The sequence below is a fragment of the Chiloscyllium plagiosum genome, chromosome 29, assembly GCF_004010195.1.
Source record: "Chiloscyllium plagiosum isolate BGI_BamShark_2017 chromosome 29, ASM401019v2, whole genome shotgun sequence".
Classification (NCBI taxonomy): domain Eukaryota; kingdom Metazoa; phylum Chordata; class Chondrichthyes; order Orectolobiformes; family Hemiscylliidae; genus Chiloscyllium; species Chiloscyllium plagiosum.
The window spans coordinates 20,721,096-20,747,435 of NC_057738.1; the positions used below are offsets into that span (position 1 = coordinate 20,721,096).

At 39.1% G+C, this 26,340-nt stretch overlaps 1 protein-coding gene across 2 annotated transcripts in view; it reads right to left on the minus strand.

Moving 5' to 3' along the window:
• Positions 1-26,340, minus strand: part of march6 (membrane-associated ring finger (C3HC4) 6) — a 105,575-nt gene that overhangs the window by 11,881 nt on the left and 67,354 nt on the right. For both annotated transcript variants that reach the window (XM_043719241.1, XM_043719242.1), the window contains exons 8-21: positions 23,398-23,459; positions 21,771-21,803; positions 20,809-20,860; positions 18,060-18,118; positions 16,969-17,049; positions 15,809-15,877; positions 14,156-14,230; positions 12,684-12,818; positions 8,215-8,334; positions 7,495-7,595; positions 6,822-6,959; positions 5,506-5,710; positions 1,134-1,203; positions 118-299 (exon numbers count right to left, since the gene is read on the minus strand). In XM_043719241.1, the coding sequence (XP_043575176.1) occupies positions 118-299; positions 1,134-1,203; positions 5,506-5,710; positions 6,822-6,959; positions 7,495-7,595; positions 8,215-8,334; positions 12,684-12,818; positions 14,156-14,230; positions 15,809-15,877; positions 16,969-17,049; positions 18,060-18,118; positions 20,809-20,860; positions 21,771-21,803; positions 23,398-23,459 (1,382 nt within the window). The remainder of the gene's footprint in view (positions 1-117; positions 300-1,133; positions 1,204-5,505; positions 5,711-6,821; positions 6,960-7,494; positions 7,596-8,214; positions 8,335-12,683; positions 12,819-14,155; positions 14,231-15,808; positions 15,878-16,968; positions 17,050-18,059; positions 18,119-20,808; positions 20,861-21,770; positions 21,804-23,397; positions 23,460-26,340) is intronic.

Consider the following 26,340-nt stretch of genomic DNA (forward strand, 5'->3'; position numbering starts at 1 on the left):
ATGCTATGTGCCTCAATGACAGCAATAGTTAAGCTTTCTAGAGTACTCTATGATCTCCTGAATATGTACTTAGTAAGCAAAAACAGGACCAATTTAAATTCAGGTGAACTGACTCACCATGAGGGACCATTCTTTTAGTTTCTGAAAAATAACATCTCGCCCCTGTGGCATCCATGCTGCTAACACTGTAATTGCTCGTATAGTCAACCAGCAGATATACAATCCACAGGCGGCTGTATATAGCTCGTGGATTTTGGCACTCCCAGTCCAAAATGACATAATCCAACGGCCTGCTGAAACTGGAAACAAAATAAGTGCCAGAAGGGTGTGACTGCTTGAATGCAATACAAAACACGGTAAAATTAACTACATTACAGTTCAACAAGACGACAAGGCCTAGGAACATCTTTCGGGACTTAAACTAACATCGGCTTTTGAACAATTCAACTGGAGCTTTTAAAGCTTAGATGTCTGGAATCACAATTCACCCAAACTAAAACCCACATTCTGAATGGCTAAGGGCCATTAATTGCAGTTTGCCTGGAAGATCATTTTAAACAACCATTAATATTGAGCAAAATGGAACCTAATTATTTTGTTATTTTAAATTCTACTGAATCGTGGTATTCAATTCATCTTAATTATCATCCAATCAATACCATTTGAATATTCCATTTTAAAACCCACCTAAGGCTCCTCTTAATCATGTAGACTCCAAAATTTTAATTCCTTAAATTTTCCTCAGTCTTGTGTACATACACCCACTTTTGATGATTTTTCAAATCCACTTCTAATGTGTCAATGTTACTTTTGGAATGGTGACCCACATTCCGAGGTGGCTCAAGATCTTGGAGAACATTTATTGGTAGCTACAAGCAAATGCCTGAAACTTGAAATCCACACTATTAGAGGTGGCTAAGAGATTTTTAAAGAACTATTGACATATGACTGCTATTCACTGCTCTCTGAAACCCCCGCACGTAAACATATTTTAAGGTATGTAATAAATACAACATACTCTGTATAAAAATATGAGAGGATTATCAGGAAAGAATACATTCTGGAGAAGTTTTATGATAAACTGCAAGTATGCTCATAAGAGTTATTTCAAGGGATAGTAAATATTCACGCACCTGGTAAAGTGAGACAGATGAGACTGGCAATCAACAGCGTCACACACATTAAAATTACCAGTAGTAGAATCTAGATGAAATAAGGAATAAATTTTTCTAAAATACATGCCAAAACATTTATTTCCAAGCCAATGAGAATGCTTACATCAAAATACTTCAATGGTACAGACCTGGCTTGAAAGCAAATTACAATATTTTCATCAGAACTCTTAAGTTTGTATACCATTGAAACTTCAATAAGGGAGGGCAGGTTCAATTTTCAATGATTTGGAGATGCCAGTGTTGGACTGGGGTGTACAAAGTTAAAAATCACACCAGTTTATAGTCCAATTGGTTTATTTAAAAGCACAAGCTTTCGGAGCGCTGCTCCTGACCACCTGATGAAAGAACAGCACTCCGAAAGCTAGTGCTTCCAAGTGAACCTGTTGGACTATAAACAGGCATGGTGCGATTTTTAACTCAATTTTAAATGCTGGCTTACTGCCACAAAACAAATTGAGTTCTTGGGCTAGAGTTTCCGCATTGGACACAACCGAGAAGTTATCAGTTAAACTAGAGTTCAAGTTTCTGATTAAAAAGCATTTTTGCATTATCACAAATGCAAAATCTTGCATGCACCAGTGCAGTGAAATAGAATAATTTGTTTTCTTCTTTCCATTGAAATATATTCACTGGCTCATTTAAGAGCAGTAACTTAGTTCAATTTTATTACAATAGAAAAGGAGTAAATTCAAATTTGTTTTTGATGACATGCCCAACCCCCCCAGTGGAAATAGGTTTTGAAATCACTGAAAATAACTCTCAAAAGCTATAATGGACTATTTACTACTTTCATTGCTACCCACCAATTTCCTAGAAAATTAAATAATTGGTAGATAGTGCTACTGATTTTTAAAAAATAAAAATCAGATGCCCTGAATCAGCAGAATTGCATGATGCCGACCATCAAGCCATGTTTTCAAAAATGAGTTATTAAAAAAAGGACACTATGAATTGATTAACTTTATAAAGGTTAATCAAGGTCAATTAGCTCAGTCGTCAGGACAGCTGATTTGTGATGCAGTGTGATGCCAACAGTTCAACTCCTGCACCGGTTGAGATTACCATGAATCTGAAGCGTAGCGACCTTCCGGTTAAAGTCACTACCAGTCGCCTCTCTGTCTCTCTAATGAGAACAAATTTGAGTAAAATACATGCCAAAACATTTAATTCCAAGCCCTCTGGGACTATGGTAACTTTACAAACACAAATTCCAATCAGAAGCATCCTTGGGTATTTGCAGCCATTTTCAAATTGTTTACCAGTTTACAATTTATTCACTTACCAAAGAATAATGAGTAAGCAATAGTAATTTTAAAAAAAAATTACCTCCCAATGAGTGGTTTGAGACCATGACTTCGAGCATAAAGCAGATTAATTATTAACTGAGCTAGGTGAGAAATTCCTACACAAAAGGTTTCCCACTTGCCACATCTGCGATGCACTGGAAAGTCAAACTTACCCACAAAGTAAAGCAGAAATTTGAACTGGGATGTGATGCAGCCTACATGTTAGATACCCATACTAATGAACTGGAAAGACAACAGGATCAGGTGCTCACGCACCAGCAGCATTAGTTAAAACCTAGTACACATGCTCTAGAGATTCTGACACCTTTGATTTGTAGTGGAATTCAGAAATTAATTCAGACAAAATTATTTTGTCAATGCTGACAATTATAACATAGGAACAGGCCCTTAAGCCCAAAAGGTCTGTGCTGACCACGATGCCATGCCCATCTGCCTGTAAATAGCCTATATCCCTCTGCTGCCTACCTGTTTGCATTTATCCGAATGCCTCAAACATTATTATCGTATCTGTTACAACCAAGCCCTCTGGCAATGCATTCCAGGCACCCACTCCCCGTGGAAAAAAAATGGTCTTCCATGTCGCTTCTATACTTTCCCCTCCAAATATGGTCTAACTAAAAGTTTATTCAGCTGCAACACAATTTGCCAGCTTCTATATTCAATGCAGGCAATAAAGGCAAGCATGCCGTATGCCTTCTTTACCACCATATCCACTTGTGTCATCATTTTCAGGGAGATGTGGACTTGCATTCTTAGATCTCTTTGAATAGCAATGCTCTCAAGAGTCCTCCCATTTACTGCATACTTTCTTCTTGCATTTGACCTCATAAAATGCATCACTTCACATTTGTCCAGATTAAATTCATCTGCCATTTCTCCGCCAAACAATCCATATCCTGCTCTATCCTTTGACAACCTTCCTCACTCTCCTAAACGCCACCAATTTTCATGTTGGCTGCAAACTTACTATTTAGATTACATATATTTTCAACCTGAACATTTACATATATTACAAACAACAGATATCCCAGAACCAATCCTTGCTGAACACCATTGTTCACAGACATCCAATCAGATAAACACCCATCCACAGCCTTCTATAAACCAATTTTTTATCCAACAAAACATGAATCCCACATGACTCAATCTGCTGGACTCGCCTACCATGAGGGACCTTGTCAAACGTTTTAGTTTTGGTCTAACGCTGAAGTTGCATTCCTCTGCAACCTCACACTATAGAAAATTGTGCCATGGAAAACTGCTATACCTGTTCAGTACAAAGTTAGCGTTGTAGCCAATTCGCATTGACAAACGTGCGTTGTATCAGAATGACTTGGACTGCCCTACCCCCAATTAATTTTGTCATTTTCTCAAAGAACTCAAATTGGAGACAAAACCCTCCCCTGCATAAAGTCATGCTGACAATTCCTAATGAGTCCATTCCTTTCCAAATGCAAGTATAGTATGTTTCTAAGAATTTTCCCTGATATTCTCCCCACCACTAATGCAAGACTCACCAGCCAATAATTTCCTGGATTATCTCTGTGCACTTCTTAAACTAAGGGACAACACTGACAATTCTCCAGTTTTCTAGGACCTCACCGGTGGTTAAAAAGGATATAAAGATCTCTGTCAAGGCCCCAGCAATCTCCTCCTTTGCCTCCCTCAGTATCTAGGATAGATCCCTTCAGGCCCTTAACTTATCTGTCTTAAAATTGTCTAAGACATCCATTTCCTCAATATTGACATGTCCCAAAATAACACATCCCTCCCTAGTTTTATCACTGTCCATATTCTTCTCCTTGGTGAATACTGATGCAAAATGCACATTTAGGACCTCACCCGCTTCCTTTGGCTCAACACAAATTCCCTTTGCCCTTGAGTGGACCTACCCATTTCCTAGCTAATCTCTTGCTCCGAACATATGGATGAAATGCCTTGGGACTCTCCTAATCGTACTTGCCACGGACACTTTATGGACCCTTTTCAACCTCTTAACTCATTGTTTAAGTTCTTTCTTATTTCCTTTATCTTCCTCAAAGGCCTTGTTAGATTTCAGTTTCCCGTTTTAATTACCTTTCAATAACTATCATTCAGGGTTCCAAAATTTTGCCATCCTTATCTTTTATCCTCACATGAACATGCTGACTCTAAACTCCAATCAACTGTTATTAAAAGACTCCCAACTATCAGATGTGGATTGTGCTGCAACAGCCATCTCCCCCAATCTAATTTCGCCTCTTCCTGCCTAATATGGTTGTAATTCACCCAATTTACACTTTCACTTGTGGACCAATCTTACCCTCATCCATAGATATCTTAAAACTTAGGATTAATGTTATGATTATAGTTTCTAAAACTTCCATCAGCTAGGTTCATTTCCCAATTCAAGGTCGAGTATGGCCCCTTCCTTAACTGGACTATCCACACATAGTTTCTTGAAACTATTCTGGCTGCACTAAATTCTGCCCAATCTAAGGCCTCTCAGGTGTAACCCTTCTTCAGGCTACATCCGAAATGTTGACTTCTCCACTTCCTGACTGGCTTGCTGTATTCTTCCAGCCTCCTGCCTATTTTGGATTCCAGCATCTGCAGTTTTTTTTGTCTCCAATCTAAGACCTTGGCACTAAAAGGAGCTCAGTCAGTACTGAACAAGTTAAAATCACCCACATCTTACTATGATCTGCTCACATATCTGTTCCTCTATCTCCCACTGGCTTTTGCAGGCTTGTTTTTTAGCTCCATCACAGTGACTGCATTTTTTTTTAATTCACAAGTTCTACTCATTTCGCTCTCTCTCATTCTTCAAAACTACAACAGACAATAACTACTCCATATTCCTGTGTAAGAGTAAACTTTCAACTCTATCTATCGGTCCTTTTTAAAAGCAGGAATTTACTCTTCAAGCATTTATAATCCTGTGACACACAGATACAAAAAATTTACACTTATGCTTATCTCGTTAAAGAATTTTGACGATAATTAAATATTAAACCAAGGTTGAAACTTTAGAAGTCACTTACTCTCACAGGAAACTGTAAAGGCTTCCGATAGGGTTGAAAGCCGACAGGCCCACCCTGCTGCAGTATGGCCTGGTGAGCTGCATGAAGTCCTTCCCCTACTACAGGGATGGCATTGTTATTGCGAGCTTGCTGGTTATTGTTTGCCTGTTGGTTCGCATTGTTCTCATTTTCCTCCTGGTCTCCGAGCAAGTATGAATGGAGGTCCCTATTAACATGAAGAAAATGCATTCAAGATATTAAACAATAAGAAATCCTGAAGTTTTATACAACCTGTTTTGCAGCAAATGGATTTACTCGGTACTTATTGTGTCTATGTAGTATTCATTCTGCTGAATTTATTCTTAAAGATGTCTATCAGTGATACACATCAGAATTTCTGTACCTGGATAGACTAGATCAAAAAATCATGAGCATTACTGCTCCCGAAACTGAAAATTGTGGAATTTGCACATGCACAATTAAATATGTTCATCTAGAGACTGCTATTGGTGATTCTATGTTTCTTTAGAGGGTGTGTTGTTCTTTGCATAAAGCCTTTTTTTTTTACAATTAACATTTACCATAGTCTGATATGTATACCATGATCACTTCGTTTATCAAGTAACATTTAAAATTAAATGTGAAGGGACACAGTTATTTTTCATTCTGGTGCGTTGTCTGCACGAATAAAGTTTTTAGCTGCCTACCCTGATGGATGCAAAGCAATTCTCTCAACTTACAGCTAGATTAAAACTGATGGTGTGAAAGGAGAAACCTGTGCCAGCAATCACTAATTTAACATGAGCAGCTTTCCCCAAGCACAGCAGCACGCACCAATGCTTGCAATCAGCACACAGCAATTAGATCTCACCTAATTTCTAAGATGAGTGAAAGCTTCCTTAAGTCAGAGGATTGTAGAGATTTACAGTACAGAAACAGATCCTATGGCCCAACTCACCCACGTCGACCAGATATCTTATACTAATCTAGTCCCATTTGCCAGCACATGGCCCATATCCCTGTAGACCCTTCCTATTCAAATACCCATGCAGATGCCTTTTAAATGTTGTAACTGTACCAGCCTCCATCACCTCGTCTGGACTTTGAAATCCAAGTGTTATCACTTAGAAAATCCACTTTAAAATAAATTGGATAAGGGAACAATATCATGACATTAGACTGTTCAATCACAGTAAATATTTCCTACTGCGAACAAAGTATTATCCTAAACACTCAGATGTGTGCCTGCATGAATCTTTTGCGAACAAGACCTAACGTAGAGTCCAAATTCTTACCGTATCAAATATTACCAAATAGAAAACGTTAGAACTACGTACAGCAAATATCCAGCTGAGACTGTCCAAGCTCGGACCAGACCCTTCAACCATTGTCGAGTGTGTCCTTGCTCCAGTAAAGCTGGCAATACAACTTGCAGTAGCAGAAGTTCTAGAGACAGTTCACTGACTGGGGCATCACTGCAGAGAAACCAAAAAAAGCAAATACTAAACGAATGATACACATTTAACAAGATTGCAAATTAGAACACAAAAAGGTACAAATCTTTCCGATCAGCTGATAGCCAAGAACTTTCATTTTCTCCTCTTGAATTTTCCCTTCTCTTCAAACTCCTGGATTTCATTTTTGTCTAATTTACAAATAATGATTATTAGACCTCGATCAGTCGCAAAATTTGCTGGTATGGTCTGGGATCATAACACTTACTAAACTCACTGCAGTGTCTTGGCCACAGGAATCCATCATAAATGGGAAGGTGAACAAGAAAGCAAAGAACGCAATTACACACCAATTTCATGGCACTGAATACACTGGATACAAATTAATCAGTGAGAATGAAAAAGCAGTTCTTGAAAATCAAAAAGTAGCCATTGACAAAATCTCAAGAGAAGCCCTCAAAAGACTTTGATCCCAGCTGTCACAGAACTTTCAGTGAAGTGTGCATACAGGTTACAAGTTGTTATGCCGGCAAGTATAGATAAGAACAGGCATTACCTGTAAAGCATTACATTGTATGGTAGAAAATCAGGGAGTACAGTCTTAATAATACGAATTGGCAACCAAAGCATAAGGAGGACAATAGAGCCAAAGACAATCTGCAAAGAATAAGATAAGAATCTTAATCAAGTTATACATAAAAAATTAAAATAAAGTTTTCAGATTTACATAACTTCAAATTTCTATACTTAGATTCTGTCTGATATTTGCCAACCTACTTACATGAAACTTGTGTAAGTATACCTGCGTTTACAGATAGATTTGCAAAGATTGAGTATTTGAACAAAAAAAATTACTTTTGTTCCACTAACTTTCAAAACGCTTCTCTGAAGCCCAATTGTTGAAAAATAGTGATCAACTACGACTAAAACCCCTGATGGAATTACAAGCTTCCATTATTTCCTTGGTAGATCTCCACCTACTCTTACAATGACAACTAAAAAAAAATTAAAATATTCAAAAGCTCAACGTTCACACACACCACTCCACTATGTGTACTTCACAGAATCATACTCACCTGAATACTGCCAAATTCAGTGTTTCCAAACAAACTTTTCTTGAGCCAGAGGTTGCTCATCCCTTTTTCACCTAATACATCTGCCCACTCAATTGCACACGGCTACAATTTCTTATTGTGCATTCCTTCTTAAGTTAAATTCTCTCTTTAGAATAAAGAATTTAATTTCAAGATTAATCAAACATTAATACTGTACTTACCACAGACAATATAAAGCGTCTGAAATGCCTATAAATAGGTAGATGAATCATCTCTTGGACTGGATTAAAATCTGGATCATTCAGATTTCTCAAAAACCATAAGACACCTGGTCTCAACACCTGAAACAAAACATTATACACAGCACTTAGGAGCATCAATAAAGTAGTGAAAGAGGCAGGAGGCTTCAAAAAATTCAGTTGAGCAAAATTCAAAACTGTTGTCAATTAGCTGTGTGGTTGATCAGGTTTCCCCAACTAAGGAATAGCTAAGTTTCTAAATTTTAATCACTCTGGATTAATCACATCGATTATAGTATAGCAAAGTATCAACAGTATTTAGCATAATCTTTTTTTAAATAAAAATTTGAGAGCAAATATTCAAACTAAAAGCAATATCTGCAGATGGTCAAAATCTGAACAAATTTGCTCTTTTTAAATGGTCAATCTAAACTGCATAGTTTTATGGTCTTGTTCCCTTTCCTGATACTTCCATCTCATTGCTCAGAACCAGCCCTAACAATGCTTCCTTCCCCATCAGGCTGGAAATTATCAAAAGGTTATGAACAGATCAGAAATGTTTCACCCTCTCTGCATTTCCAGCATTCAGTTTATATTGGGAGAAGCCATTTTTAAAAAAATAACTATCGTGCACCTATTGAATACCGATGCAAATTTCCTTGAAAATTTCTCAGAATCCATTCAACTAGTTGGAAGTGAATAGAACACACCAAGTTTTGTAGTGACACCAGTAATGTTTGTTAACTTCAACCAAATACATTCTGGTATGCACCCACTCCAGGAGACATCCTTTCTTTAGACTGCAACATTATTAATCAATATTACCAATGCTTCACTTTGCTTTCTTTCATTCTGCATCTTTCCAGAACAACTTGCATTCAAGAAAGTCAAATATCCAATCACTCTCTTTTTGGCCCATGTCGGCATTATCACAGCAATACCCCAGGCACCTATTTGTGTCAGCAGTTCGTCAACCTGATTTACAACGATTCATGCATACTCACACATGCACTGAAATTATCTTAGACGTTCCTGTATTTGGGTATTTGAGAGCTTTCTACCTTACACTCAACATGACAATTCAAATGGCATATCAAATGGCAATATTATTTTAAAAGTGTTAACTGGCTGCCAAATAGGTTTTGATCAGTAAAGGTGGTGCCATGAAGAATTCACCAGTTAATGAAGACAGATAATTAACTACCAAGATTTGTTTAAGTTTTAAACCAGGCAGATTGACTCAGATTGGTCACAATATTGCCCAGATTGCACCTATTGTTTTGAGTTGGAATGGGCAGTACGTATATGCATTCTTCCTATCTAGGAAAAAGTGAGGACTGCAGATGCTGGAGATCAGAGTCGAGAGTGTGGTGCTGGAAAAGCACAGCTGACCAGGCAGCAGGAGATTCGACATTTTGGGCATAAGCCCTTCATCGGGGATGAGGCTGGTGGGCCAAGGTGGGTGAGAGATAAATGCGAGGGGGTGGGGCTGGGGAAGGTAGCTGGGAATGCAATGTTTAGATGAAGGTGGGGATGAAAGTGATAGGTCAGAGAGGAGGGTGGAACAGAAAAGTGGGAAGGAAGATGGACAGGCAGGACCATTCAAGCGGGCAGTGCCGAGTTGGAAGATTGGGACTAGGATAAGGTGGGGCGGGGGGGAATGGGGAAACTGGTGAAATCTACATTGATCCCATGCGATGGGACCGCCCCAAGTGGAAGATGAGGCGTTCTTCTTCAGGTGTTGGGTAGTTAGACTTTGGTGATGGAGGAGGCCCAGGATCTGCATGTCCTTGGTGGGGTGGGAGGGGGAGGTGAAGTGTTCGGCAACAGGGTGTTGGGGTTGTTTAGTGCAGGTGTCCCACGGATGTTCTCTGAAACAATCTGCAAGTTGGCATCCTGTCTCCCTGATGTAGAGGAGTCCACATAGAGTGTAACGGATACAGTAGATGACATTTGTGGAGGTATAGGTAAAATTCTGGCAGATGTGGAAGGATCCTTTGAGGTTTTGGATGGGGGAGGAGGGAGGTGTGGGCACAGGTTTTGCAATTTTTGTGGCATGAGGGGGAAGTGGGTTGGGGTTAGCGGATGTGGTGGTTGGGCGGCAGGGGGGGGGTGGACCTGACAAGGGAGTCGTGAAGGGAATGGTCGCTCTGAAGTGCAGATACGGGACGGAATTATCTCTCTGGTGGTGGGGTCTGTTAGTAGGTGGCGGAAATGGTGGAGCATAATGCAATATACAGAGGTTGGTGGGGTGAAAGGTGAGGACCAGAGGAGTGTTCTCCTTATTCTGTTGGGAGGGGTGGGGTTCAAGGACAAAGGTGGAGGAGATGCTTTGGAGGGCATGGTCAACCACAGGGAAATTGCTGGCACTGAAGGAGGAGGCTATCTGGGATGTTCTATGGTGGAATGTGTCCTCCTGGGAGCAGATGCGGCAGAGGAACTGGGAATAAGGAATAATGTTTTTACAGGAGGCAGGGTGGGAGGAGGTGTAGCCCAGGTAGTTTGGGAGTCAGTAGGTTTGTAGTGGATGTCAGTGTTGAGTCGGTCGCCAGACATGGAGAGGTCCAGGAAGGGGAGGAAGGTGTCTGAGTGGTCCAGGAAAACTTGAGGTCGGGGTGGAAGGTGTTAGTGAAGTTGATGAAATGTTCAACCCCCTCATGGGAGTATGAGGTAGCACCGCTCCAGTCATCAAATGTAGCGGAGGAAAAGGTGGGGAATTGTGCTGGTGTTGTTGCGGAAGATGGACTGTTCCACATATCTGAAGAGGCAGTCATAGCTGGGGCCCATGCAGGTACCTATAGCTACGCCTTTGGTCTGGAGAAGTTGGGAGGATTGGAAGGAGAAATTGTTGAGGGTGAGGACCTGTTCAGCCAGTCAAATGAGAATGTCAGTGCAAGGGTACTGGTTGGGTTGGGGTGAGAGGAAGAAGTGGAAGGCTTGGAGGCCTTCGTTATAGCGGACAGATGTGCACAGGGAGTTAATGTCCATGGTGAAGACAAGGCGTTGGGGACCAGGGAAACAAAAGTCATGGAGAAGGTGAAGGACGTGGGTGGTGACCCTAAGGTAGTTGGGGTGTTCCTGGATTAAGGGGGACCGGACAGTATTAAAGTATGCAAAGCTAAGTTCGGTGGTGCAGGAGCAGGTTGAGATAATGGGTCGACCTGGGCAGTCAGATTTGTAAATTCTGAATAGGAGGTAGAATTGGGCAGTGCGGGGTTCCCGGACTATGAGATTGGAGGCTGTGAATGGGAGCTCCCCAAAGGTAATGAGGCTGTGGATGGTCTGGGAGAAGGCACTTTAGTGATGGGAGGTGAGGCCGTGGTCGAGAGTGCAGTAGGAGAAGCTATCTGTGGGTTGGTGCCAGGCTTCAGCCGTATGGAGGGTGGTGCACCAAACTACCATAGAGCCCCCCTTGTCTGCTGGTTTGATTGGGATATTGGGGTTGGAGCGGAGGGAGTGAAGGGCTGCGTGTTGCAAGGATGAGAAGTTGGAGTGGGTGAGGGGGGTGGACAGGTTGAGTCGGTCTATGTCACAGCGGCAGTTGGAAATGAAGAGATCGAGGGTGGGTAACAGGCCAGCACCGTGTTGGAGGCACGAGTCGTCGTCCTCGGAGGGTGGACAGGAGTCTTGATGGAAAAAGCAAGCCAGGAGGCGGAAGAAATGTTCAATGTCGCATTGTGTGCTGAATGTATTGATCCAGGAGTGTAGTCGGATGAAGGTGAGGCCTTTACTGAGGACAATCTGCAAAGAACAGGGCCTTGAACATTAACTATGTCACTTCCAATGCACATAAGTGCACCATATTGCAAGCCCGACTGAAAATCCTATGCAACAATGACTTGCATACAAAAAAAGTGTCTTTTTGCAGCAATATTTAAATTTTTGTATGTTGTTCATGCCTCCAAATTCCATACTATTTCTTAATGTGCTACTCTCCAACTTACCTAATCCATATTTTTATTTTGTTTCTACTTTCTAATTGTGCAATCTAGTGCCCATCACCTTGCCAAATTAACTTAGACCCTGCCCAACAGCACTCGTGAACCTCTTGGTGAATGCCTAGCTCAGAAAATAAAAGAACAAGATAATATTTGTTCATCGAGCAGGAAAAACCTCAGTGCATGGTTTATCTAAAAGCAAGAAAAATGTTGCAATTCAGCGACAGACGCCTGATACAAAAAAAGCTTGACACACTTTAACTCGGCTGAGAACACACAGAAGTTGCAGAATCAAGCTGTTTTCAAACGATATAAGCATAACACAACAAGGAGACACAAGCAAGGCACTCAAGCACTGTGAAGCAGAATTGAGAAACGTTGTGAAGGTGGCCACGATTGTGTTGCCATTAGATTTCAATCATCTCCTAAAAGGAATGTAGGAATCAATAACTTCATTACAGAAATCCCAGCAGAACTTCAAGTCTATGAATGGCTGAATTAGCATCTGCTCACCTCTCTGAGTAGAAGAATGAAAGATGCGAAGTAGAACACATAGACCATCCCCACCAGCCAGTGGAGGAACATTGTGGTTCCAGGCGCAGATTGAAAACTCAGCTCTCTGTCTTTCAATGTAGCATCAAACATTTCCTGGAGCAGATTAAAATCAGCAAAATATCAGACCCATCACTGCAGCTAATCCAGATTTCATGATAGCCCCATTTTTAAAAATACACTTTTTAATCCAGGCAAAAAATGATTAAAAGTCAATATCCATTTCACTATTAAGAACCTAATAGTCCTTTTAGATGTGTCATTGCTTCATTTACAAATGCTAGCTTTCTTTTCACTCAGTAAATCTGAAATTATGAAATCTTATTTCTGGTTTCCTGTAGGTTTATAAAGTCCTTAATTTTTGTTGTGAGCAGACAGCTTTTTTCCCTGGATTAGCAACATTCATGCAAGTGTAACACAATCAGGTTAAATTATACATTTGTACATTGACACTGTTCTGAGATATGCCATAAAGTATGGTTGTAAGGATGCAGAATTCAATTACATGTCAGAGATCAAGCAAAAGAAAGCAATTGTTTATCAGTTGTTCATTTAAATGACAAGCACATCGAGGCGGCTTCAACAGAAGACCCAGTACAGAGTCAGAACAGTCTTGCAGAAGAATCCAGAAAACAGTTTGCTATCCATCCCAAAAAAAACCAAGGCAGACTGAAAATGTTCAATCCTTTCCAGAATGCACTAGAGAAGCACAAGACAGCATAAACAATCCTGGACCTAAACTCTCTTACTGGCTCTAAGCTCAGCCAACCATTCAGTCCATGTCATCTTTTGAAGCAGGCATTTTAAACAGGGGTCCACAGAAAGTTTCATACAGTTAATCTTGTCAAAAAGAAAAGTATTACCCCAATACAAAAAAATTAATTGGAATAAGAATATTGCGAAGATGAGCCTCAACTTAAATGATCTTAAATCATACCGAACAGTGTTGATTAACTAATTTTGCACATGTTGAGGAGCTCAAGTAGCTAAAATGTTCTTCACTCAGATTAACACAGCTGGGCTCCATTTAAGAGCAGGTGGGGTGGAGAAATGGTCAGTCACTGTCAATACAGAAACATATGGGCAAATGGATTAGCCAGAGTGCCTGTTACTCAAGAATGACAGAGCTAAATTTCCATTAAGATGCTCCTGGGTAATTAAGACTGTTGAGGTTTTCCATTGGTGGAGATTAAAATCAGGTGGGTTCAAGAGACCAGACTGGTGTAGTGCAGAGATCGTGGACCTGGATTATGTTATGGATACAGGAATGAGTGAAGTTATAATGAGATTTGAAAATGAGCATGTGCAACAAGTTTAACAGCAAATTAAAAACATACTTGATTAAAACACTTTTTTAAAAATACAGGTTAAAACTTCAAGAACTACTGTTCCAATGAATCACTGATAAAGCTCATTATCATGAAGCAACTTACGAGTGAACAGATGTCAAGCCACCAGCCGCATATCAGAGGGAAAACACCAATTTCCACAACTACCAGCAAGGACACCTAAATAAACAAAACCATGATGTTCTGTATAATATACATAAAGACATCACTGGCTAAACACAATCTCCATCTATACATTAGACAACTCTATTATGCACACTTGAGCAAATCTTATTAATTATAATTCTTTTTGCTGCAACTGTGGGTAATCCAAAACGGAGGACAGGAAAAAAATTGTGGCTGTAAGAGCTGCTTTTTTTTGAGGTACTTTCATTGTTGGAGCAGATTTTCTCAAATTCAAGGAGCAGTAATTGGTGTTTTATAAGCTGTTGCATTGCTTGGGATCTTTGGGAAAAGCAGCTTTCAAAACAACTGCACTTTTTCCCTGGGTGAAGGATTCAATAACAGTCATGCTTTCAAGGAGAAAGGTAGAAAGTTTAAGGGGGATACACGCAGCAAAAGTACTTCACACAGAGGATTGTGGGCGTTTGAAACTCGTTGTCAGGACTGAAGAAGGGCTTATGCCCGAAACACCGATTCTCCTGTTCCTTGGATGCTGCCTGACCTGCTGCGCTTTTCCAGCAACACATTTTCAGCTAAAATCAGAATGCCCTTAGTGTGGGACTTTATTCATTGATAATGAACAAAAACCTTTTTTGTTTGAAAAGATAATAAGGAAGTTTTTGCTAATGACCTTTTTAAAGGCTTGAGGATAGCAATGACAAAAGAGAACATAGTAGATTTTATTGAGGTCAATTTATTACTGACAATAAAAGCAAATTCAATGGGTAATATATTTTATACCTGAAGCCAAAAACAAAATACAATCAACACTGGAAATAGAAATAAAAGCAGAAATGATAGAAACGTGCAGCAAATTAGGTCATATTCGAGAAGAAATATAACATTTCAGTTTGATAGTCTTTCATTAGCGTTTACAGATGTAAAACATTGTAAAGCAATTGAAAGGAAGAGGACAAACAGTGCCTGTAATTCTCAGCTCTCTATCTTCAACTTTTGGAGGTTGTTCCAATGAAGCACAATGAAGAAAAACACCTTTTTTGTTTAGACATTTTGCAGCCTACTAGCCTCAACAGAGTTCAACAATTTTTGACCATAACCTTTGTCTATTATTCCTTCCTGGCTTTGGTTTTTCTAATTTTCTTTACTTTTGCTGGCAGACAACAGCTTTTCAGCATTTGGTCATTCACAATCCTCCAGACCCATCCTTTGTTTCTTTACCTGTTTCAGCATCGCTCCTTTGGCCTTGCGCCATCAACCCACATCAATCTTTCCTGCTTTCCAGTCTATCCAGGACCTTTTATTCTTTTTCTCCAATCTCCCCATTGATTGGTTTACAACCTAATACATCTCATCATCTTCCCCCGTGCTAATGAAAGGTCAACCTAAAATATGCTTTCTCTCTCCCCATATCCTGACAGACCTTCAGCACTTTTTTGTATTTTGTATCAAATCTTTTCACTGCGGAGTTTCAATAAAAAGTTGTTTTTGAAACCTTCAAAAATATTATAACATTTGGAATCATAATTAGGATACAGTATTTTTAAGGTTTACCAGCACACATAAACAAAAGATCTAAGATAAAACACATTGATAGTTGTAACAATGCAACGATACCTTCACAACAATATAACAAACGCCCAATAAACGTCGGGATCGTTGGAACTTCACCAGTGCAGCCAAGCCCTGTTCACAGTTAAGTTAAACAAACGCTTTATGTAAACAGTACAATGAGAACAAACCATATCAGAGAGTGGACCTAATCTTGAATGGTATATTGTCAAGACAGTACACTTACATATTCTGGTTCTACAAATTAGATTTTTGTTTAATAGCATACTGCATTCTGTGGGTGGTGGTAAAGGTTGAACAACTCCAATCACAACAGACTAGGCAACTGACCAATTTTGCAAGGCAGTCAAAAACAAGGCCTCTATGTTTGCAAGGGAACTAAGCCAAGTTTGGGCATCTATCTGGAATGCCTGCATAACCATCCTTACTGATTACTGGGCTGCCTTTAAAGTAGTGCAGAGAGGACATAGGACATTGTACCCTGAAACTGGTCTGACCTAACCTGGTTCTACTCAAAGCATAAAAGATAAAGACCAGGCTACTGAAATAATTCACTACATTTGCATAACCTGAAAGAGCTGAACCATCATTGCTTGAAAGGCTTTTCTGAATGGTTCAATGGGTTAGTCCAGCACAGTTGAATTCCCTGGAGTATTAACTGGTGTATAACCTTCAGTAACTTTTTTTTTCATTTGCTCATAGGATTGTGTCACTGGCTGGGCCAGTACTTATTGACCATCCCTAGTGGCCCTTGAGAAGATGACAGTAAGCTTCCTTCTATAACTGCTGCAGCCCATGTACTGTAGGCTGCGAACTAATGCAGTTAGTGAGGGAGTTCCAGGACATTCACCCAGTGACATTAAAGGAACAGCAATATACTTCAAGTCAGGATAGTGAGTAGCTTGGAGAGGAATTTGCAGGTGGTGGTGTTTCCATGGATCTGCTGCCCTTGTCCTTCTGGATGGAAAAATCACCATGGGTATGAAAGGCTCTGTGTAAGGAGCAATGGTGAATTTCTACAGTTCATCTTGTAGATAGTACACATTTATTAGAGTTTTGTTGGTCAAGGAAGTGGATGTGATGCCAAACAGGCTGCTTTATGTTGGATGGTGTCAGACTTAGAGTTCTTAAACTGTTACCATTTAGCAATGAAGACTACATTGTTACTTGGAGTTCACAACCAATTCTGATAATAATAAGGATACGTGACAGATTATCAGAGTCATAGCCAGGAGTACATAGCCCACTATAGTTGTTATCAGGCCTTCAAAATGTGAAGCTTGAACCTGAAAAAAGAATAGCAATTGGTACAAAGATCAATAAAGTTACGATAAAAGTTACCAAAAGATCAAAAATCATAGGATCTTTTGTTTGATAATTTTTTTGCATAAAGAAAACACATATTTAAGTCTAAGAATAGATTTAATACTGTTCTGTAATGGTAGCATTACCATTGAGCATGAGAGTATCAATGTTTTTCCATCATTTATAACTTAATACACAATATTCACAATTTTTTCAAAATATAGTTAAAATACTTTTATAAATTTAGAAGCTATGAAAATGCAACTATGTAGTAATTCAAGAGACTTCAGTTATAAAACAGATTATTAATCAGAAATACTGTTCTCATGATGGCAGAATGCAGTGAACTACATGGGTTGGGGGAGGACAAAAAAAAAGAGTCCAAATTAAATCGCTGGTTTGTGCTCAGGAAGCTAATGCTAACTGGGATATTAGTACACATGAAAGTATCTGGGATAGGAAGGAAAATGAGAATGACATTGAATGAGCAAGGGAGAGGCCAGGAATATTCAACCCAAGATGCAGCACAATCAATGTGACACACTAATTACTACATTGTGTTCCTGCTAGATATTCATATCTATTGGCAACCCAATGGTATAAAAGGGCAAAATGACAGAACAGACCTGAGTTCTTCAGGAAACTAAAAGTATATTTTTTAAAAAAACACATAGGTTTTTCAAATAATTTTTATTTTTAAATAAAGCTGTTCAAAATAGCAATGCAGTGTGGAAAATATACCACAGTATTTGGATGTGGCACCAAACTCTTCAAAATACAATGACCTGTGGTAAACAAAAATTCCCAACAATTTGCTGGGAAAAACCAAACTGTAACCTGGATTACCACAGCATATTAAAAAAAAAACAAGCACAGGTACTAATTTACACAATATAAATATATTTACAGATGACACAGAGACATTGTATGAATTTAGTTTAACTATCTATTATCGTCTCAAAAGGACACGCACAATATCACTGGTACTTACATACTCCTCAAAGCCCAAACCAACAACCGAGAAGTGTCCAATATGGTACGGACAAAATGCTGAAACATACAAAAGCATTAATATTACTATCCGTGTAATCACAAATTCTACTTCTAATAAGTCACACTAAAAGTATAGACAAAAGCAGTATCAGCACAGCAGCACAAATCTTAATGTGATTTTCCTTATTTCATCCCTCTTAGTTCTCAATTGTCTTTATCACATTTGTAATTATCTGTATTTTAATTTCCTTGTCCTTTTTCATTCAGGCAGCTCTGGAGTGGTTTTGCTCTCCTTTTCCCCTTTGACAGAATATTTTTTGACTGGACCTGAACCATCTCCTCAATGAATGCACTCCATTGTTCAACTACAAGTCTCATTTCACCCCATCTAGCCAGCTTCTGATTCTGCTTTACCACAGTTAATTAGATAATCCACACTAAGAAAATGTTCTTTCCTATCATCACCCTAAACAGTCTGTCAAATGCTCCTCCATTAATACTTGATCGACTTGGTCCACGTAATTTCCAAGAACCAGTTCCGATAGTGCATCTTTTCAAGTTAGACTGGACACACTACCGTAGGAAGCTTTTCTGAACCCAATCCAGAAATGTTTAACTCTCCATTCTTACTGCTACCACTGTCCAAGTGTACAATCAGGTCATTAAAATCCCCAGTTCAAACCGCTCTATAACGTTGGCATATCTCTAGCTTTCCTGCCAATTTGTTCCTCTACATCTTTCTGCTAGCTGATGGTTTATAGACTACACTAAACACAGTAATTTGTTTATTCCTTAGCTCCAGCGAGATAGATTCTGTCTTTAAACCCGTTGGGATATCCACTTTTGCCATCATTGCAATGCTCTCCTTCTTTACCTACCTTTTCAGAACACTTTATGCCCAGAAATATCTATCATCCAGTACTCCTAGTCCTTCTTAAGCTGGATCTCCTATCGCCACAATGTATTTCCACATGGCAATCTATGCCCATAACACCCCAATCTTATTTATTGTACAAACAGAAACATGCAGTTACTCAGATTTAGACTTCATTAATTTCTCCCTTTCTCCATTGTAACTTATTGACTTTCTGATCTCTATACCAGCACTATCTGTCTCTCCAAGTACTGTGTACATTCCAGTACTCCTCTAATAGTCTTTCTTCCCACATTCATGTCAAGTTAGTTCAAGACTTTAATGACAACACTAGCAAAATGTCCCGCAAGGAATCCAATCCAGCTCTGTTCAGGACAACCCATTCAGTTTGTACAGGTGCCATTTTATCCAGAGATAGAACCAGTGTCCCAGGAACCTCAAGATCTCTCTACTGCACCAGTCTTCCAGCCACATGTTCATCTGTCTTATTCTTGCCTTTTTGTATTCACTTGCATGTCCTATGGATTATAATCTGTAGAATACTATATTTGAGGCCCTGTTTGTTTTCTACTCAGCTCCTTCAATTCTGATTCCAGAACCACATTTCCTTTCCTATCAAAGTCATTGGTACCAATGTAGACCAAGACCTCTTGTTGTTCACACATTTAAGAAATGTTTAGTGCTCTATTCTTCAATTGGTGTCGAATAAAATGATTTCAATCAAGGCAGAGGCAGCGAGATTATTGTTTTCCACACACACATTATAATGGAGTGGAAACCATGAACCAGGAATCTAGTTTCCTGATTGTTGTGCTGCAATCCCAATTGGTAACAAATTTGGGAGGATGAAATAAAATTTAGTTGTTTGGCCTTATAGTTTGATCAGTGGAAAATCATTAATCACAATAAAAATACATAAAAGAATGCCTGTAGACTGTAGAGCTACACTGCAGCAAACAGGTGAACTCTGAGGGACACACTAAAACTAGGCAAGAGAAAAGGCAAGTTATTTCAGCGTTCACTCATTATTTGATGCCCGTTTTAAGAGTTTCGATGGACTCAAGTCAAAATATCACCAATGTACATGTTCATGGCACTTTAATAACTGAGTCTTACCTCCCAAAATTTCTATGCTGAAAAGGTTCGAAAGCAATCCAATCTAACGATAGGTGATCAGGTGAACACAAGCTATAATTTGCCACGAGGACTCTACAATCACTTTGTCAAATAGCTTATTCAATACTTCCATCTCAGCTTCCACAATTTGCCCAGAGTTAAAACATTTTTACTATTGCGTTACGCAATGCAATGTGGGTTTCTCAGGTCTTGTCCAGCAAACATGATCAATATTAAACTAACACCACCTGTGGTGTGACATCACCAGTGTTATTGCTCATCCTTGTTTGACAACATTATTTTAGTAGATGTTTATGTTGTCACTAGGGTAACAATGCCCTTTGAATGTATTCAGCATCACAAACCTATAGCCCAAAAAGGGATTCAGCTTAAAACACAGTCCCAAAGCACTGGTAACTCTTGTAGGATATCTATTTACATTCTTGTAGAACTGAGATTTTTTTCCTTCCTTTACTTAAGGAAAATGCACGAGTACAAAAGGAACATTGATGACATCCCATCCAGAACTGCATTTTGAATCAATGACTCTGCTATTGAGAATGCAATAGAATCCATAAATTACTTTCATACATTTATACTTTTTGCCTTGACTATTAACTGGGGATATGTTCTGGGATGCAACCATTACCATAATTGACTTCCCATGGGTGGATGTACATATAAAACAAACTATTTACTCAACTCTAGTTTGAAGATTTTATAATTAGATACAAGATCTAGATCAAGAGGTACTTACCAAACACAAGAATAAACAGCGTATTTAATGAAACCACCCAGAAAACATGCTCCTGTCAGAAAAGTACAAAATGACAGTTTGGATTAAATAATGACAACTTTACAAAGCTTTTTAAAAAGCAGGATTTTTAAACCATTCCTGTTTTAGCTATCACATTTAAACGATAAAGTTTACTAACAACTTATTTACAGACCTAAATGGGACCATTTTTGTTTTGATAAAGTCAGCCATGTTACTTTTCTCCTATATTATCAAAACATTGTGCTTATATTATCAAAACATTTGATAATATAAGCACAAAATAGTTTTAAGCTAGCTAAGCATAAAGAATCTACAGTTTTAACCACGAGCTAATAAATCTTAAGACACAAAAGCTCTTCTGTGTATTTCTGCTGAGCTATAAATGGGTTGACAGCATTAACAATTGCAGCAAATTTTGTTTTAACTGGCACCCAATGATTCATCACCTCGATAAACTAGCAAACATTATATCCCTGAAATACCAGAGGTTTACCGTATTATCACAATCTCCGCGATTACGGAGTTGTCAGTTGAGGGTGTGACTGAGAAGGTTCTCTACTTCTAAATAATTACTTTAATAAAACTTATATGGTATATGGTGAAAATAAAGTATAACAGTGATGGATTAATTTCTATTACTTAGTGTATATTTTTACATTGATTGTACAGACCTCTTGGTAAAAACAATGACTGCAGATGCTGGAAACCAGATTCTAGATTAGAGTGCTGGAAAAGCACAGCAGTTCAGGCAGCATCCGAGGAGCAGGAAAATCGACGTTTCAGGCAAAAGCCCTTCATTAATCAACCAGTACACACTTGGTTTTCCCCCCATAAGTGGGGATTAATAAAAGGTTTCCTGTACATCAACTGCAATATTCTCTTCCATTCTTGAATGCAGAAAGATGACTTATTAGAAAAACGGAACTCCTTTTAAAACTTACCAGGAATACAAGGGAACCATCCAATCCTAGCATCTATGAAACAAAAGTGGATGAGTTTTAACAGCACACGTTTTAATCACAACGACTTGATTCCTGAAATTTATTTTTAACTCCTCACAAAGCTTATTTTGAGTTATACAGTAATTCAAATTAACTAAGTGCATTTATGCAATGCAAAAATACACCATTAATTGATCAATTTGAAATAACCAATTCTAAATTGAATAGCATACGAAACTTTACCCAAATTGCAATATTAACTTTAAAATATATAGAAGACCCAATATATTAGAAAACAGCATGAACTTGATGGACTGAATAGCTTCTTTTTCCGCTCTAATGACTCAGTGTTGACATTTAGCTGCATATTGGTGATGGCTATATGTGGCAATGTTATGTGATAAATTTCATAATATTAACTAGATAAACAACTATTATTACAAAGTTTAAAAAGTTCCTGCAGTTGCAGATTGCTGCTCAAATGTCATCATAGAACACCTCAGCTCTCAGCCCCCATTGTATTCACCTGCAACCATCAAGGTACTGGTGAGCAAAATGGATAATTAGGACTAATTACAAACTATTATTCTCAACCAATTAGTTAACCCAAACTTTCTGTCACCAGACCATCTTAGAACTTTCTTCCCAATGTATAAATACCCTACGCACTTCATTGCAACACAGTTGCATTTTCATTAACTTGGCCCCACATGCACAGACATATCAGATGTTGTTCACACTGCATCTCAAGTTAATTTTATTTCCGCTCCAGTTACACTAAAGCCCTGACCAATTCATTTTACTGAGCAGATAACATCCTTGTCCCACTTTGCTCCTTCACAGAACCTCATAATGTGAGCTAGACTTCCTACAAGAGTTCAGTCTTATCTAAGGGCAGCAAATCATTGATGACCAGTGATATCTTCAATTAATCTTGATTTACATACCCTAAACATTATCTGTAAATTCATGCTAGAAGCGAACTTAAAGGCTTGAATATCTTTCATCACCTTAGTTTGCTAACAAACTAAGTAGTATACAATATCATGCTATGGACAAATACCAGAAGGTGCAGTCATATATGATTACCTATGCAATCTAAAATATTTAGAAGAGAGATGCATGGACCACCTCTAAACAGATTTTATATTGCAGATGTATGGTCTGTGCATGTGTATGCAAACGAAAATGAGCTGATAATAATTGGCCTGTTTGAATTAGTACTCACAACTAGTTTTTCATATAAAATTCTTCTATCTTGGAGGAGAAATTCCAACTGTTCATAAAGAATGACTACCCTTCTGCAGATCTGGTAAATGCATACTTCAGATGCCCATCACTATCAGTAGGGACTGGAAACCTTCCCAGGCCTGAAAAACAACCTAGGTGCTTCAATGCAATTCATGATTCAGAACTGATCGGGTTGTCTATATTAGGTGATGAGGTCAAGGGAAAGTTGCATTTTTAAAATCAAAATATATTCTTGCCATTTACCCTCACTGCTGAAGTAACTGTTTATTTTAATTTTATTGCAATTAACATTTTTAAAAGCACTCAAGAAAGTCAGTTTTAATTTCAAAATCTCTATAGTAAAAGAATAACTGAAGTAGAGTTTGTGATCACATACCCGCTCCCATGTAAGCTCTTCTGCAGCTCTATCCCATTCCAATGCATTCCAATTCATATCATCTGAGGAGAGAAAAATAGCTTTAATCCATTAATTGCCAATATACTAAACGTAGTTTATTTATACAGTAATCTCCTTCAGCACTGAAGCCATCAACTGCTTTGGCAAGAGATTTGTCATTAACAAATGACAGAGAAAAGAGTTGGGAAGGTGTATTGTTGGGTAGAGGTGTGGGGCAAAAGTAACTTCTGAAGCTGATTAAAAATCAACTCAAACAAAACTAAGACCAGTGATTCATGACTCGGAGTGCATTAACCATTCCAATCAATATATTTCACATAAGAATAGAAACAAAGTTGCTCAGGTTGTGATGAGACTGTAAGCAACAAGGTACAAACAGAACAATGGGAGAAAAGTTTCAAACAGATTGAAGACCAGCCCTGGAAGTGCCGTGAATAATTTCAAGTGATGAGATTGGGTACATGGAATAAGCTGAGAGAATTTCAAGATGAATTGCAATAACTCCAGAAGACAGGACTGGCTGAAAGCTTGTGATTTTTTTTTCATTTGGGGGAAGTGGGTTCAACAAACTGGGTCAACATTTACTGTCCATCTCTAGTTGCCCTAGAGGTGATGGGGTGAGCCTTTTTGAATCACACCTTTGATGTGGGTAGATGCACTATTTAGGGAAGGAATTCCAGGAGTTTGACCCTGCAACAGTGAAGGAGTAATTTTATGTTAAGTCAGGATTTTGATAGATTTGGAGGAAAACTCATAACTGGTGGTATATCTGATGCTCTTGCCTTTCTAGATGGCAGTGGCCATGCATTATGATGCTGCCAAAGGAGCCTTGGTGATTTTCTACAGTACATTTTAGAAATGGCACATCTTGCTATTACTGTCTGTCAGTGGTAGAGGGAATGAATGCTTGTGGATGCAGTGCCAATTAAGCAAGTTCAAGTTTTGACTGTTATTAGAGCTGTACTCATCCAACTAGGTGGGGAGATTCTATCACAATTTTGATAGAATTTTATAGCCACAGTATTTATGAAGCTTGTCCAGTTCAGCTTCTGGTCAATGGTAATTCCAGTAGTGGGAGATTCAACAAAGGTAGCGTCAGTGAATGTCAAGGGATGGTGGTTAGATTATTTTGTTGAAGATAGAATTTGGCTGGTACGTTACCCAAGTCTGGATATTGTCTTGAGCATTAACTGTTCCAGTATCTAAAAGAGTGGTGAACACCATACAAACATCCCCACGTCTGACCTTATGATGGAGGGAAGCTAATTGGAGGATGCTGCTGGAGACCATTGGACCTAGGACATTAACCTGAGGAACTTCTATAGAGGTGTCCTGCAAATGGGGTGATTGATATTCAACAATCACAAACATCTGATTTTTGTTACTGACATGACTAACCAGCAGCTAGTTTTTCCAGATTCCCTCTGTCTCTAGTTTTGCTCTGGCTCCTTTCTACCATATTGTGAAATGCGGCCTTAATGTCAAAGGCAGTAATAGTCACCTCTCCTCTGGAATGCAGTTCCTTTGTCCATATATGGAACAAAGGCTTTAATGAGTTCAGGAGCTGACTAGCTAACAGAGCATCACAGAATCCCTACAGTGTGGATGTTGGTCATTCGGACCATAGAGTTCACACCAACTTTCTGAAAAGCATTCCAAACACACCATTTCCCTGTAACCTTGCCTTTCCCATGGCTAACACACCTTGCTTGCACATCCCTGGACACTAAAAGGCAATTTAGCATAGACAATCAACATAACCTGCACTGTGGGAGGAAGCCGGAGCACACGGAGGAAACCCATACAGACACGGGAAGAATGTGCAAACTCCACACAGTCACCTGAGGCTGGAATCAAACCCTGGTCCCAGGGGCTGTGAGGCAGCAGTGCGAGCCACTGAGCACCTGCCGCCATCACTCCCACCAGTAAGCAGATGATTGCTAAGCAAGTGCCGTTTCATGGAGCTGTTGTCAGGACCCGTGGAAAATGCCAATAATCATGCCCACTGTTCCACAGGCCATCACAGTATGTAAAAATGTATAAAATCCCAATGAGACCATAAAAATGACCAATTTAAATTATTTTTTGTTCCTATGATGTGGGCAGTAATGATTGACCAAGGATTTATCACTAATCCTTGCTGCCCTTGAATTAAGTTACTTGCTGCAAAATTTCAGAGCAATTTAGAGTCAACTGCACTGCTCTGCGTCTGGAGTCTCATCGTCCATAATAGGCAAGGGTGGCAGATTTCCTTTCCTAAAGGATATTAATGAAGGAGACAGATATTTACAACAGTTGATAAAGATGATATGGTTGCCATGAGGGTAGCTTATAATTTCAGATTTGTTTTATTTGAATTCAAATGTCAATACATGCCCTGGCAGGATTGAAACCCATGTCCAAGAACTGGGATCTTGAATTACCAGTCCAGTGACAATACCATTAACTAATTTGCCATCAGGTTGCAACATTAACGTAGGTAATATATTGTAATATGTTTCACATAGCAGAAAACAAAAGTTTTCTAATTTTATGCAAACTATACACTCTCAAAACCCCAAATAAACACAATCACAACAGTACAGAAAAAATGGTGGCACAGTGGTTAGCACTGCTGCTGTACAGAGCCAAGGATTCCAGCCTTGGCCAACTGAGAAAGTGGAGTTTGCACATTCTCAGTGTCGACATAGGTTTCCTCCAGGTGCTCTTGTTTCCACCCATAATCCAAGATGTGCAGGTTAGGTCAACTGACCTGCTAAATTACTCATGGTGTACAAGATGTGAAGGCTAGGTGAATTAGCAAATGGGAAAAGCAGCACTTTAGGGATGAGGTTGGTTGTGTCGCATGCTCTTTTGAGGGGTTGCGTGGGCTCAATGGGCCAAATGGCCCGCTTCCACACTGCAGGGGGGGGGCGGGCGAGC